This window comes from Vulpes vulpes, chromosome 15 (assembly GCF_048418805.1).
Source record: "Vulpes vulpes isolate BD-2025 chromosome 15, VulVul3, whole genome shotgun sequence".
Lineage (NCBI taxonomy): Eukaryota > Metazoa > Chordata > Mammalia > Carnivora > Canidae > Vulpes > Vulpes vulpes.
In genome coordinates, this window is record NC_132794.1 from 28,134,015 (window position 1) to 28,149,524 (window position 15,510).

At 35.8% G+C, this 15,510-nt stretch overlaps 1 protein-coding gene across 3 annotated transcripts in view; it reads right to left on the reverse strand.

The window, feature by feature from the left end:
• Positions 1-15,510, reverse strand: part of LOC112917709 (ATP-binding cassette sub-family C member 2-like) — a 91,058-nt gene that overhangs the window by 30,905 nt on the left and 44,643 nt on the right. For all 3 annotated transcript variants that reach the window (XM_072740945.1, XM_072740946.1, XM_072740947.1), the window contains 4 exons: positions 13,590-13,766; positions 10,006-10,173; positions 8,136-8,298; positions 2,446-2,521 (listed from right to left, as the gene is read on the reverse strand). In XM_072740945.1, coding sequence (XP_072597046.1) covers positions 2,446-2,521; positions 8,136-8,298; positions 10,006-10,173; positions 13,590-13,766 — 584 coding nt within the window. The remainder of the gene's footprint in view (positions 1-2,445; positions 2,522-8,135; positions 8,299-10,005; positions 10,174-13,589; positions 13,767-15,510) is intronic.

The window sequence follows — 15,510 nt, forward strand, 5'->3', positions numbered from 1 at the left end:
CTACCTCTTCCATGAGAAAGACTCCCTGCACTCTATCTCAGTACATACCATTGAAGAGAGTCTTTAACTGTTGTCAAGTTGCTGCCTGTGTGTATCTTTCAGCTCCTATTCTAGCTTAATGCTGCACTAAGTAGAAATTGGGTAATTCTATAAAATAGAAAATTAGGTTAAAAAGTCAGGAAAATTTCCTCCATGTCACATTATCTTAGCAAATAAGAAAGCAGGAAAAAAATGGAAGCCAGAATAAGAAGTAGCACAAAAAAAGAATAGGTAATATACAAGAAGCAGCCAAAATATGCACATATTTTGGAAAAACTGAAATAGGTCTCTGGTCTCTCAAACATAAAGATGAAAAAACAATTTAATTATAATGATGACAAACAAGAAAAAGATCAGCATAGGGGAATCCAGGGACCTCCAATAGCATTTTTAAAGCAGCTGTTAAAAAGTAAACCTGATGCTGGTTTTGTTGACAAGAATACAGCATATTGGAATTGAGGCAATCTTCCCAATGTACTCATCATTGGAGAAGTAAGTTTCAGAATCCTGGCTTCAGTTGGAGCCTCCACAACTTCAGATGTATTGAGAAATCAATTCTGTAAATAAGTTTTCATAGGGATTGGGATTCCTATTTCAAGAAGAAACTTCCCCAAAGTGATTCACAAAAACTTCAAGGGGTTCAATTTAGATATTATGACTGACGATGATTTTATAAATAAGAAAATTGATTTATTATAGAGTGAAGGGTATGATTAACTTTACAATAATACTGATTTTTAAGTTTCAAGCTTTTAAACAAGTTATGTGTTGACTGCTTGGCAAAACTAGACACAGGTGAAAATTCTCCTAAAGATAAGAGATATGTGTAGATCCTATAGCATATGATTTCAAAGTCTGTTTTAGTGCTTTTGGATTTGTTTCTCTTGGGAAACCTTAAAAATTGACACTCATTTAAATGAAAGGTATTGTCATAAGGTCAAAAAATAAAATAGAATAAACTATGGATTAAAAGACCCTTGAAAAAAAAAAAAAAAAGACCCTTGAGTGTTCTTTCAGAAGTCAGTTACTTATTCATCCATTCAACAATTATTTATTGAACATCAGTTTATATGCTATTCAGTGTTTAGTTGAAATTTGTTGGTTAGATGGCAATAAAGCAATGAACAAATAGACAAAAAATTAGGCTGTTACAAAGCTTAAAACTTAGAAGTAAAAGACAAAATAAAGGTAAATAAATTTTCCAGTATGCTGAAAATTAATAAGAATTATAAGGAAAAAAAATCCTGGAAGGCGGTAGGAAGTATTGTAATAAAATAGGGTGGCTAAACTCAAAGTCTTCATTGATAAGGTTATATTTGAGTAAAGACCTCCAGAAGATGGAGGTCTAGCCATATGGATATCTAGCTGAATGATTTAGTTGATCTATTAAGTCAGCTGAATCTAAAATGGGGGCAAAACTCAAACCTGCCACATCTACATCATCTACAAATCCTTAGGAATATCCACTCTTTTCAAAATATATAAATAAATTCAAGGTGCATCTTTTAATTCAAGGTCAAATCTACAAAATTCTGAGCCATTGGATCCCAAAGTGTTTGCTTCCCTATAATAAATTCCAATTTTCCATTTTAGCAATTGCAATGAGTGGCTGCTCCCTATAATTCTGGAACCAACTTTTTAATCTGTTTATTCCTATTATTTCTTTTTTTCTTTCAGTATCCTATTTGCAACTGCTATGGGGGGAATATTGGGGCAAATAACAGACTAGGGTAATTTGCTTCAATTACTGTTCATTTTAGTCACTTTTGAAAAAAAAAAGTATAATATGAAATCCAATCAAGATCACTACTTTGTTATTTTTATTTCTCTCACTTTCTCACATCCTTCTTTCACTTCCTCCCTCTCTCCTTCCCTTCAAACCTTCTCCTCCTCCCTCACTTCCTTCCTCTCTCTCTCTCTCTCTATCTCACTCTCTCTCATCTTTCCTTCCTTCCTCTTGCTATTTAACAGATTCTTCAATTCCTACACGAAGTCTCTGTTTATAGGTCACATATCCTGGCCTGATAATCATACCATTACATTGTAGAATTCTCATGTCTAAAGCTTATTTTCACATTCACATCAGCAGTGTGTATGAATATTATGGGTTGGGGATATTTTTAGCATGTGCACACACAAATATACATACACAATTCTGCACTAGAATTTGTCTGGAAGTTACTGGAAGTCTATGAATATATGTTTCCCAAACTAAGTCACATCTGTCTCTCTTAAAACCTTAGACACGTCTATCTAACTTAGAGTTTAAAATCTGGAGACCACTAAGCACATTTTGTAGCTACTGTGATGTGTAGATATTTTATAAAGGATGCATTTTAAATGCTTAAAAAATTGTAATTAATTAGTCCATAATCCCAGTGAGTGTGGTATTATCCTAATACTCACCTATCATTTTGCTCCAAGATTTGGTCTTTCAGTATAGTTCTGGAGTTGATTACACTGACTCGCTTTAAAGCATGAGCTGGAGAGGAAGATGGTGAGTGCTTTTATATACATATAAGCAAACAATGCATAAAATAGAGATATGATGAAAGATTATGCCAGTTGGAGATCCACAGGTATACAGGGAGTCTTTTCATTTTCCCGATTATTTCCCCTTCCCCTGAAGTATCTTGTAATGTCTTCATAAAACTAAGATTTCACAATGAAAAAGTCTATAAAAATCATATCTTGGGACATTAGAGAGGAGTGCTAACTTGTTTTGGATCTTCCACAGAAGGGCTGGGTATTTTCCCAGAGGAACATGACTCTAGTCTTTAAAAGAAAAATGCAATTTAATGAAGCTCTATAGACAATTATGATTACTATGAAGATTCCTAATTATGTGATTATTATGAAGATTACTGGTGAAACACAATGGTAAATTACCCAAATCTCTGTCATGTTCTTTCTAATATCACTAATACTAATAATACTAATAATTGCTTCCTATGTGGCAGGCAATATTCTATACATATATATGTAAATATATATATTTATAAAATATAAATATATTTTATTTATAAAATATATATAATATATATAAAATATATATAAAATATATTTTTTATAAATTTATATTATTTTAAATATATATATATTTAATTCTCAGGAGAACCCCTATGAGGAAATTACTATAATTATCCCTTTATCCTAGGGATAAAAAGACTGAGACACAGGTCATATGAACCAAGGTCTCACATCTACAACCAAGACTGAGGTTCATGTTACTGCTTGTGAATTTGATGGGAAACATCTCAGAGCTTGGCTGTGTTTTGTCTCTTTTCACAGTATGATACTTAAACTCCTTGAATTTCAGACTTCTCATCTTTAAAAGGAAGGAAGTGGCCTTGCGAGTTTCTACAATTTCTTATAGGAATTATATGTTTTCTTATTTCTAGAAGTAAACATCTAACAACTCTTAACTGGAAGAATCTGACTTACATCAACTATCTCTCTGTAACATGGTATTCCATGTCTCAAAGAATGATAATTTGATCTGGAGATGTTTCAGTCCCCTCCTGCCTAAGGCACATTCTCATTTTTATAGTTTATAATAATAATTTTAAAATTTACATATTTGCAATTTATAGAGTGCTTTCATATACATTACATAATTTGAGTACCAAATGAGCTTATAAGAAAAAGAGAATAGTTAAGCTTATCCATATTTTGCGAGGGAAAAATAAAACTCAGATAGTATAAGTGACTTGCCTAAAACCAAAAGTTACCAAAGAGACGGACAAGAAGAAACAGAGACACAGAAAGCAAGAGTGAGCTGAGCCACACACTCCTTTCTGTCCCCTCACATAAAGCCAGCGTACTTGTTCCTACATGTTTGATAGAATGTTTAAGAGTCTGGCTGGCCTCCAGCATAAAACAGAGGGACCATCAGATTCAAATTCTGCCATTTACAGTTTGTCTTAACTTGTGCAAGATATCTAGTCTCTGTACTATCATGACCAGGTAGTCTCAGGAGGTTTCAGAGAGAATTAAATAAAGGTAAAACTTGTGAATATATTGACTTAATATCTATGACATCCTAGCTATCACCAGGATTATTAGTGTGGGTAAGAAGCAGCCTAAACTAAACCTATAAATACGTAAATTTATCATTGGTCTTCATATCTTTCTTCATTGACCTTTCTTCTTACCTCTTATTGATTCTCTAATATAATATTCCCATAAGGTGAGATTTGTAGACTTTTCAGAGCTGGATAGATTCTTAGAGATCTGATGTATCCCAATCCAAACTATACCATAAAAACTATTTTTTCTCAGTTATCTATTATTAGAGATCTGAGGTATCCCAACCCAAATTATACCATAAAAACTACTTTTTCTCAGTTATCTGTTATTAACCCCAGTAGAAGATGAGGATGATAGGAAAAGAAAAAGTGTCTGAGTCACAGGAATTTTGGGGGGCAAGGGAGTGATAAAAATGTGCACTGTTCAATTCTACTTCAGCCAAAACAGACCTAGTTCCTATTTTTCATAAATGGGAAGAACCAGAGATGGTTAAGTCACCTCTATGAAGACTCACATAGTTATTCAGAGTCAGAACTAGAGCCTGGGGCAAAGTAAAATTGGCTCAGTGTTTTTTCCACAAAGTTGTGCTTACTTTTACTCCTATTCTGGTATCATTTAAGTTTATATTAATTTTCAAATGGGAGAATTGTGTACTTTTTAAAAGAAGTCTTGAAGAGATTCAAGATCAAAGAAGATAAGCTAAAATAAATAAGTGATAGATCACAGGGTGTTTTAGAACTGGGAGGCATATCTCAAATTCCACTCCCTGTCCAGCTAGTCTTTTTTCCCTCAATCCCAATGAAAATGCTCTCAGGTATAGTTTGAATTTTCCCTACTACTTATGCAAATAAGAAAAGAAGTGCCCCACAGAGACAGGCCTGCACCTCATTGGTGGGAACCAGGGCAAGAGTATAAACGAAAGCCCCACATACCATATTCCTAAGTATTTAATAGTAATGGATTGAACCAACAGACTCATAAATAAGTTCTATTACTTACCCTGACCAATACACCTTCCCAACCACCTGAAAACCAAGGCCCATGTGAGAGTGTTTGGAACCTTAAGTGTTCCTCTGGAAACATGACAGTCAAGGCCCTTGCTCCCTTATCTCCCACCCTCATCCCATCCTGCACCATATCTGTGGACACTTCAACCCATCTATTGAAGCTCTGTTCACACTAACCCCTCCTAGAGAGAAAAAAATTCCTCAGGCGAAAGAATGGCAAATGCCAGTAGATTGGCCTGCCTTTGGGTAAATAGAACAGAAGAAAAAGTCTGTGTCATTTGGGCAGAGAATTCCGGAACCACAAATACCTGGAATGGAAAAGTAGAAGATTGGAAAGGGACCCTTGATGGGCACAATCCCTTGGGCTCTTGATCAATGAACCAGCTAAGAAAGCCAGAAGAGGGACACTCTAAAGCATTGAGTATAGTACTAGTTCACACTGGTCCAGGTCTAACGGAAGCACTGTAAGAACTTAACACTGGGGGCACCTGGGTGGCTCAGTCAGTTAAGCATCTGACTTTTGATTTCGGCTCAGGTCAGAATCTGAAGGTCGTGAGATGGAGCCCTGTGTAGGGCTCTGGGCTCAGCATGAAGTCTATTTGTCCCTCTCTGCTCCTCCCCACTGTTCATGCTCTCATGCTCTCTCTCTCTCCCTCTCTCAAATAAATTAATTAAATATTAAAAAAAAAAAGGAACTTGACATTGAGTGTAACCTGGTTTAAAGCTATTGTTTAGCGAGGTGTTTTATATAATCAAAATCTACTTTTGCCTTGCGCTGTGTGGCCCCTAAGGGAATTATACTATACGTAGCTGACCTTTTACAGATATCACCTAACATCTAACATCTATCATCATGTTTAATTTTATGGCTACTTTTAAAAAGTCTTAATAGTTTTTCATTCAGCATTCAAAAAATCAAAATCCTAGAAATATTCTTTTTCAAAAATGTATTCTATTTTTAGTACAAAAATTATCTCTACTCATCACCTTCCTAAATTCTAACAGAGAAGACACAATGTTGAAGTCATTAGGGAAAAAAGTACAGTTTGCATTTTTCTAACTCTGGCATATTTCTGATGGTGAAGTAGTAATACCTATTAATGACAGCCCAACTTCAAGAATAATACAGCTTTCCATTTGTTACCACAGAGGACTCATGTACATAAGAAAGTATATAGAAATAAAGAGAAAGCATGATATTTGTTTCCAAAACTGGGCTGTTGTTTCTTTTTTTTAAAGATTTTATATATTTAAAAAAAAAGATTTCATTTATTTATTCATGAGAGACACACAGAGAGAGAGAGAGAGAGAGAGAGAGAGAGCACAAATATAGGCAGAGGGAAAAGCAGGCTCCCTACAGGGAGCCCAATGTGGGACTCAATTCCAGGACCCTGGGATCATGACCTGAGCCAGAGGCAGAAGCTCAACCACTGAGCCACCCAAGGGTCCCTCCAAAACTAGATTTTAAACAAGAGCAAATTCCACAACTTTCAAAAGATACACTGTTTATATTTTATGGTAAATTAAATATTGAACACAAAGCTTAAACATTGCCTGCTTTTAGAACTATATTTTCCGAAGTAATACAACTTATATTTCATGTGGCCTTTAAAATAAATGGCCACATGAAAAGTACACTGGTTCACAGCATTCCAAATAATCCCATTAACTCCTGAGGAGACATACTTCGGTCAGATTCACCTGTTTAACCAACAGCTACTGAGAACCTGTAATCTGAACCTGTAATCTGCCTATCATGAAGCTACCTAAATCCTGGGAATAGAGAAGAATGTCAGACCACATTCTAATCCTAGGAGACACTCACAGACATCTCTTTCCCATACATACACTAAGCATAAATTATTACTTAGCCTGACCAAGTAGCCAAGAGATCATTTCCAAAATTGCTAGCCATTAAGAGAAGAGAAGGTGCTTAAGAATGACCACGGCCATCTGATGATGCATCAGATATTTCTGAATGCATCTACAAATAGAACATTTGAATTTGAGGAAGGAATAAAGGCAAGAAATAAAAAATAGTGTTACAGAATTGATGTGTATTAGCTTAGGTCCAAAAAAGAAACACATCAGCAAAATCATTTTGTTTTTTGATTTCACAACATTCAAATAATAGGTCCTGTTAATAATTGACTTCATGTTATGACTGATCTTATTATAAGCTGGTTTCATATTTTTATGACTTTTATAAGTAGGTACAGTATAAAGTGAATTAGTGGATACCAGTTCATATAGGAAATACTGAGATACAGCTCCCTATTTCTTCTGTTACCCTGAAATTATGAAGTAGTTAATCAATTTTATAGTAATTTCTCAGTGGTATTCTGGGTAGTTATGGGACAAGGATCATAGTGGTCCACACGAGAAGGCATCTATAGATGGAAAAAGAGTTGATGAACATTATACTTTCAGAGATGGGAAATAACTGACCTCTATAATATTGAATTAATACTCGATTTCAAACATCCCTGTGTCTTAATTAGGTAAGGATCAAACCACTGCATTTACATAAGCATTTATAATCTTAACTTAAAATGGTAGTAGTATAGTAACAAAAACTGGTAAATAAACTCAATTGTGATCTCATAAAAGTTAGACAAACAGCATTCTCCTTTGTCTTTCCTCAGATTCCTTTTTTGTTTGTTCATCTCCCCTCCTCAACATGCAACAAAATGTTTAAAATATTTATTACGTACTTGACATGGATTTATGCTCCCTGTTCTTAATTTTAAAGAAAGCAGAATGTTTAGACCCATTATATTCTAGACAGCAATAGAGCTTATAAATCATGTAATCCATTATTTCATAGATGAACAAACAGATCTTGGGGTATAACATTTTGCTTTAAAAATCATAAATGAGGTTAATTTTTAGCTGACGTGTCCTAATGTATGTTTCTTTTCGAGAGAAAGGAAGATGCCCTGTTCCTAACTCCAGCAAGGATGAATGAAGAAAAATGCATTGTAAGAAATCACGCAATTAATGGGCTTTCAGAATGGCTAGGCACGCTGTATCTTAGGCTTGTTTCTTATTGTGTCTCACCTTTTTCCTGTTCATTGAAGGCCTGAAGCAAATTTGTGAGGTTTCTGGTTTTAGACAGCAGGTCCTGGTATGTTCCCATTTGTGCAATTCTCCCACTCTCCATTACAACAATCAAATCCATCTGGGGCAGAAGTGTGAGGTTATGTGTCACTAAAATACGAGTCTGAAAAAGAGTATTTTATTCCTTGGGTTACAAAAAAAAAAAGCAAAAATAATCTATTTTAAAGAAAGCTGAAGTCTTTCTTTTCTTTCTTTCTTTCTTTTTTTTTTTTTTTTTACTATTTCAGGGTGTAATTGTTGACAGGTACATACCACATACCAGTTTAAGGCAGCATATATATATTTCATAATGAATGATTATATGCTGTTAGATAAAAAAACAAACAAAAGAAAGGATTGCAAATGTTTTAACCATCTGGTTCAGTTTATTCTTCATTCATTAAAAATGAATCAATTTCATAACAAAAAAATTTCATATCTGTCATTCATGCTTACTTTTTAAAGATCCTATAGCATTACAATAAAGTGCTTGATTCCAGTCCTAATTCACAGTATTCCTTTTTAAATCTTTCCATATTATCATACAAATATACATAGGGTTGAGCCGAAGTTTCCATCTTGAGTTAAGTAAAGACTTAATAATAAGTAAAGACATTTATCTATTATTTACTTACATACATATTTAACCATTTTATGCATTTATTTAATGTTTTCCAGAGTGCCTTATATTTAAAAAAATCTATAAATGCATACTGTGAAGGAATGAGGCTTTATGGTCAGATAGACTTTTTAAAATCTCTGCTGCTCTTTTTTTTTTTTTTTAATTAAAGTAGTTGACACCCAATGTTACCTGAGTTTCAGGTGTGCAACACAGTGATTCAACAATTCTACATTTATTAAAACCTCTGGGGACGCCTGGGTAGCTCAGCAGTTTAGCGCCTGCCTTCGGCCCAGGGCATGACCCTGGGGTCCCAGGATCGAGTCCCACATCAGGCTCCTTGAAGGGAGCCTGCTTCTCCCTCTGCCTGTGTCTCTGCCTCTCTCTCTGTGTCTCTCATGAATAAATAAATAAAATCTTTAAAAAAAAAAAATCTCTGATGTTCTTAAGCTAAGCAACCTATATCAAATCATTTTGAACTCCAAGTTCCTTCGTAGGTAAACCAGGAATAATGATAATACCTATTCAGAGACTTTCTGTAAAAGCTAAGTGAACTAATTTAGTGTCAGACATGGGATGCACTTAGTAAATATTAATCCCTTCTTCTTGGCCCTTTAACAAGAGAACTAAATTGTTATTGCTATGTTATTAACACCATAATTTTAAGTAATAATCAGTAAAATAATACTTTTTTATGAAAGTGCTATGTATGAAATATCATTTAAAAAAACTGAGTAGGGATCCCTGGGTGGTGCAGCGGTTTGGCGCCTGCCTTTGGCCCAGGGCGTGATCCTGGAGACCCGGGATCGAATCCCACGTTGGGCTCCCGGTGCATGGAGCCTGCTTCTCCCTCTGCCTATGTCTCTGCCTCTCTCTCTCTCTCTCTCTGTGACTATCATAAATAAATAAAAAAATTAAAAAAAAAAAAAACTGAGTAAACTAAAACCAACTCATTTTAACATGTAAGTCCCCTTAGAATACGGGATCAGTCTATAAAGTAACAATCATATAAATTGTTGTCAGTAAACTTGTAAGAAAAACTTTAAAAAATATTCATTAAAATTTATCTGTGAAAAGATCAATATGACATTCCCCTTTACATGTGAAATTTCACTATTTCAACAAATGAACAAAGTATTGGAATTTGAGGCACAATGCTATGCAGACTATCTTTCCCTTTCCCCAAAAAAGCATAAGTGACACCATGGTTACCTTGTGTTTCAAAATACCCGAGGACCCAATCACTTTCTCAAAAAGTTGCTTTCCAATCTGAACATCAACTGCAGAAAGGGGATCATCCAGGAGGTAGATGTCAGCCCCACTATACACAGCTCTGGCCAGACTTACTCGGTGCTTCTGGCCCCCACTTATATTCACACCCTGAAAAGAGACCAGGAGTTAAAAATCAAGACCAAAAAAGGTGTAAATCTCGAAGCATATCTAGTGATATCCAATTTTTCTTCTGTAGCATGGATAGATAACAACTCAAGATTAACCCTCAAACCTTTCTTTACCCTGAAATCCAAATCCTACCCCCACCCCCTATTTCCCTTGCTACTAACTTGTGCAAATTAACAGATGTATCTACTTTTTGTTAACTGCTTGGTTTCAAAAGTAGATACTAACAATTAAGGAGAAAAGAACTGCCAATCCCCTAACTTTGAAGAGTCATACCTCTGAAACATTAAATAAGACTTTTGGCTGCCAACCACATACTGACACTGGTGATCATTTTTAAATTGACACATAGAAAATTGAGAATAATAGCTAAATTACCAAAGCAGTAATCACCATGTCCTATTTTATTCTGTAGAAAGATTAGTACAAGTCTTGTTGGCAAAAGTACAACTCTAAGAAGCAAGAATAAGGAATATACATCATTCCGTGTAAGAATTAAAGTCGACATGTACAGCCACATATAGAGAATTATGGAGCCAGGCCCAATTTACTTGATTTATTTTATATTTAGTGTTTACAGATCTGGCTTAAAAGCCCTCCTTGCAACACAGAACTTACCCAGTTACCTCTAATTGTAAGATGCCATTGCTTTTTTTGCCTTTCTCATTCTCTTCCTACTCAACCAATACCTCCTTTGTATATCCATATTTTGGGTGCTATGCTAACACTTGGGATTCAAAGATAAATGAAACTGAGTCTCTGTGGTGAGGAGGTCATAGTTTAGCAGGGGAGACAGATGCGAAAAAAATAAAGTAAGACAATAGATGTGTGTGTGTGTGTGTGTATGATTCTATCAGCTCCCCACTCAAGGGTTTGTCATGAGCATTTAATAATCGTAAAATATTTACGATAGATCCGACACCAAGTACAGAGGCAATCGATATCAGCTATTATCACCCAATCACTCCTCTCTCCAGTGTATCGTCTGCCTTGTCATTGCATATCCTGTGATTATGTAATCACCTTGTTTAAAAACCTGGGATGCTCACATCTCATCTGCCATCATCCATGACCATCAACGAATCCCTTAGTATAAATCCACAATACTGGGGCACCTGGGTGGCTCTGATTGAGAGTCTGCGTTTGGCTCAGGTTGTGATCCCAGGACCCTGGGATTGAGGTCCTGCATCAGGGTCCCCACAGGGAGCCTGCTTCTCCTTCTGCCTATGTCTCTGCCTTTTGTGTGTGAGTCTTTCATGAATAAATAAATAAATCTTAAAAAAATAAATCCACAATACTTATGCTCTCGTATTCACTCATGTCTCAACCACTCTCCCAATACTGCCCTCATCTGACTGTGGCCTGCCAACCAGACTAGCAGAAGCTGGTCACTCATCTTCCCTTTTCATTTTTTTTTTAATTTTTTAATTTTTATTTATTTACGATAGACACACACACAGATAGAGAGAGAGAGAGGCAGAGGGAGAAGCAGGCTCCGCGCACCGGGAGCCCGACGTGGGATTCGATCCCGGGTCTCCAGGATCGCGCCCTGGGCCAAAGGCAGGCGCCAAACCGCTGCGCCACCCAGGGATCCCTCATCTTCCCCTTTCAATTCAAAAGCTATTCACACTGAGAAATCCTCTTTGACAGCAGTCTTCCACCCAGAGTTCCAAGTAAATGGATTCCTTCTGTCCATTCCTGTCTCACAGTGCTCTGTTTCTCATCCCTTTGCTGGAAATGGCTATCTCCAAGGCAGTCTCCCTCACAAGCCTATGAGCTAGTATCGTTGCATTCCCAGCACATAAAGTCTGTCTGACACAAGGTGATTAATAAATATTAATAAAGAAAATTGATAATATCATTGGCAAAGATCCACTAGACTGCAATCTCTTGAAAGCAAGGTGATAGCTCTCTTGCTCACCATTGTACACCCTGTAGCAGAATAAAAATATTTATGGTCAAATGAAGAATGCCAAAGGAAAAGATGAATGAAAGTGAGGAAAAATTCTACATTTGTTATCTCGGTTATCTCCTAAACAGCTGTAAACAGGTTGCCTTTTGAAATGTTCAATTACATGTTTATGTTAATATATATCGTCAAATTGGGAGACATTTAATAATAAAAGGCATAAGTTATAAATGGCAATAACATTTATGTCTATATTAAATATATATTTCATTATTCATTTCATTATCATATATATTTTGCATTTTTTTCCTTCTTTAGATTCTTTTTAGTTATATACTATCAACTATTTCATATTATTAGGGATTGGCTTTATCAGCATAATATTCAATATGTATTTACAAGTCTGAAGTCACATTTCCTCATAATTTTAGCTATGGTGCCATTTTGCCTGGGAATAGCGAAGACACTAGAAAAAAAAACAAAGAGGTGGGGAAAAAATTTAAATCTATTTAATAACTTGAGAAACTACATCTACAAAGTAACAGGCTATGAGCAAAGACAACATAAGTCTAGTTAAAAAGGTAAATTTTGCCTCATTCTAGATTTTTAAATATGTCCACTTTCTATAATTTTGCTTTCTATTTTATTTATCAGTTTATAGATGAGGACTATTAAACAACAGGGAGCCAGGAGTAAAAAATGCCTCACTAATGCTATGCTGACTGTCTTTTCAGGAATTCAAAGCACTCAGCAAGGATTATTTACTCATCTTCACAGAACACATGAATCGCAGGCAGAGGCTGCTTTTGCATTCATGTTTAATTAATGGCGATTTTAGTCATGGGTCGGAGATAATCTCTCAGGTTCATGCTTTGGCTCACGCTATCTTGTTTTGTTTTGTTTTAACTCCAAAACACTGGGCAACGTAATGACTATTCATTAATGCAATAAAAATAAAATAGAACAAAGACTATGGGAAACGAGATCCTCTTAAGCAAGAATGAACAAACACAGAGTAGGCGCATTAATGACAGCATCATCCCTGAGCCTTTTTAGAACCTGACCGCGGTGCCATCACTGGAGACTGGCATTCTGTTGCTACTGTCCTAGGCTTGACTTTGTGCACAAGGGATACGGGGGTGGGGGAGGAACAAAACAAAACTATCATTCATTCATTAGAGAGTGAACAGCATTAAGCCAGCAACCAAAACAAAGTGCTGATGATCCAGTTGGTGAGCTATCGTTCCCCCCACGTGGATACTAACGACAGAATCTCCTGCTGATTTTAAATCTGTTTTCCAAATAGTCAATTATAGATAATTATTTGTCCTTAATATTCCCATCCTATTCATAGGAATTTTGCATTAATTTTTTAAAAATTATAGTTGCATATGGCTTTTTGAGACCTCAGGAAAAAGACTATAAATATTTTATTAGCACAGATAAATGGAGTTTTATTCCTGCATATGATAAATTATATTTTCCTTACTCTTTCTCCAATCTCAGTTTGATCTCCATTTGGAAACTGCTCCAAATCAGGAAGGAGAGCACAAGCTTCCAATACTCGCTCATAAAACTGCTTCTGCATGATGGAGCCAAAGAGAATGTTTTCTTGTAAACTGCAATTCTGAATCCAGGCCTGCTGAGCAACATAAGCCACAGAACCCTAAACAGGGAAGAAATAAAAGAAATACTCTTAACGAGGGAAAAGAAAAAGTTGCATGTACCACATTAAAGGAACATATTTAGTCCATGGTTTTGCTTTCTTTAACTTTAAATTGAATTAAAAAAAAAAACTAGGTTATTTCTTAAATGTAAACATATCCTACTTACATTTTAATTTTATATATGTTTATTCAAGACCCCATCAAATGAGTTACTTTGTGCTTCTTATTTGCTTTCACTGTAGTTTCTATCAGAATTATCTGTCTCTGGTGGAGTTTTCTGGAGGCAGAGACTGAGTCAGCTCTAGTTATCCTAACAAGGTACCACAGACTGAGTTGCTTAAACAACAGAAATTTCTTTTCTCACAATTCTGGAGGCTAGAAATCTGAAAACAAGTTTGTCAGTAAGGTTGATTTCTCCTGAGGCCTTTCTCCTTAGCTTGTAGATGACTGTCTTTTCCTGAGTCTTCACATGGCCTTACTTCTGGGTGGGTATGTATGTCTTAATTTCTTCTTCTCTTAAGAACAACAGTCATATTCGATTAAGGCCCATCCAATTATACATTCTTTTTAAGATTTTATTTATGTATTCATGAGAGACATAGAAAGTCAGAGGCATAGGCAGAAGGAGATGGGGGATTTGATCCCAGGACCTGGGGATCATGACCCGAGCCAAAGGCAAATGCTTAACGGCTGAGCCACCTAGGCCCCTATCCTATTTTAACTTAATTACCTCTTGAAAGACTTCATCTCCAAATACATTCACATTCTCAGGATTGGAACTATAACATATGAATTTGGGGGGAACACAGGTCAGCCCACAACACTATGCCTGGAGTGCAAGTTGTTTATTTGCGATCAATTCTTGTGGAAGGAAAGAAGGTAGAAGGATTGAGTGGATGGAGAAGTCACACCGTGATCCAGATGCAACAAAGCTTTGGCCAACCCTCTAGAGAGATATAGAGTATTACTCATCAGAGTGGCTCCGTGTTAGGCTAGGTTGGTCTGATCTTCAGCTGTGGGGCCTTAGCCAGCCTGTTCTCAGCAGGCCAATCCTGAAGGAGCTGACTTGCTATATGGACTTTCACAGCTGAGATACAAGTCCTTCCTAGACGGGGTATCTTCCACACACTGCTCCTAAGTTTATGTTTTGATGATTTTATGTCTCAAAATGATTCCTGAATATATGACAGTCTACTGTACGATATATCCTTTTAACTAACCCTTTTATTAGAAAGGACCCACAGTATTTGAACTAGAGACTTACCTACCTCTCAATGTGTCCCATGAACTGTATCCAAACATTGATTTTAGAGAATTTATTTTGGCTACTATGCACTGGATAACAATACAAGCCATTTAAAATACTTTTTGACCCAAGAGCCTATGTATATGTATGTAACTGTTAGCCTTTTGATTTCTCCAGGTACTTTAAAGATCAAAGATTAATTCCTTTAATTCCTTTTTGTTGAGCATGTAAGACATAGAGTGGCTTTTGATCCAAAACAATGTAATTCTGATCTGACTTGATCGTGAACATAAAAGTAATTGCTCTTGAACTGCCTTGCATAGCGAATAACCTCTGAGTAAAATAATATTAAATCAATTCTCAAGTGATAGAGACTTTGGACTTTGATAGAGACTTATGTATTTAGCAAGATAAGGGGAACAGAGGAAGAACACAGAAAAAAAAAGTCTGAGGAACAGGAAAAATGGTGCAGAATATAAAACAGAAACTAAATACTA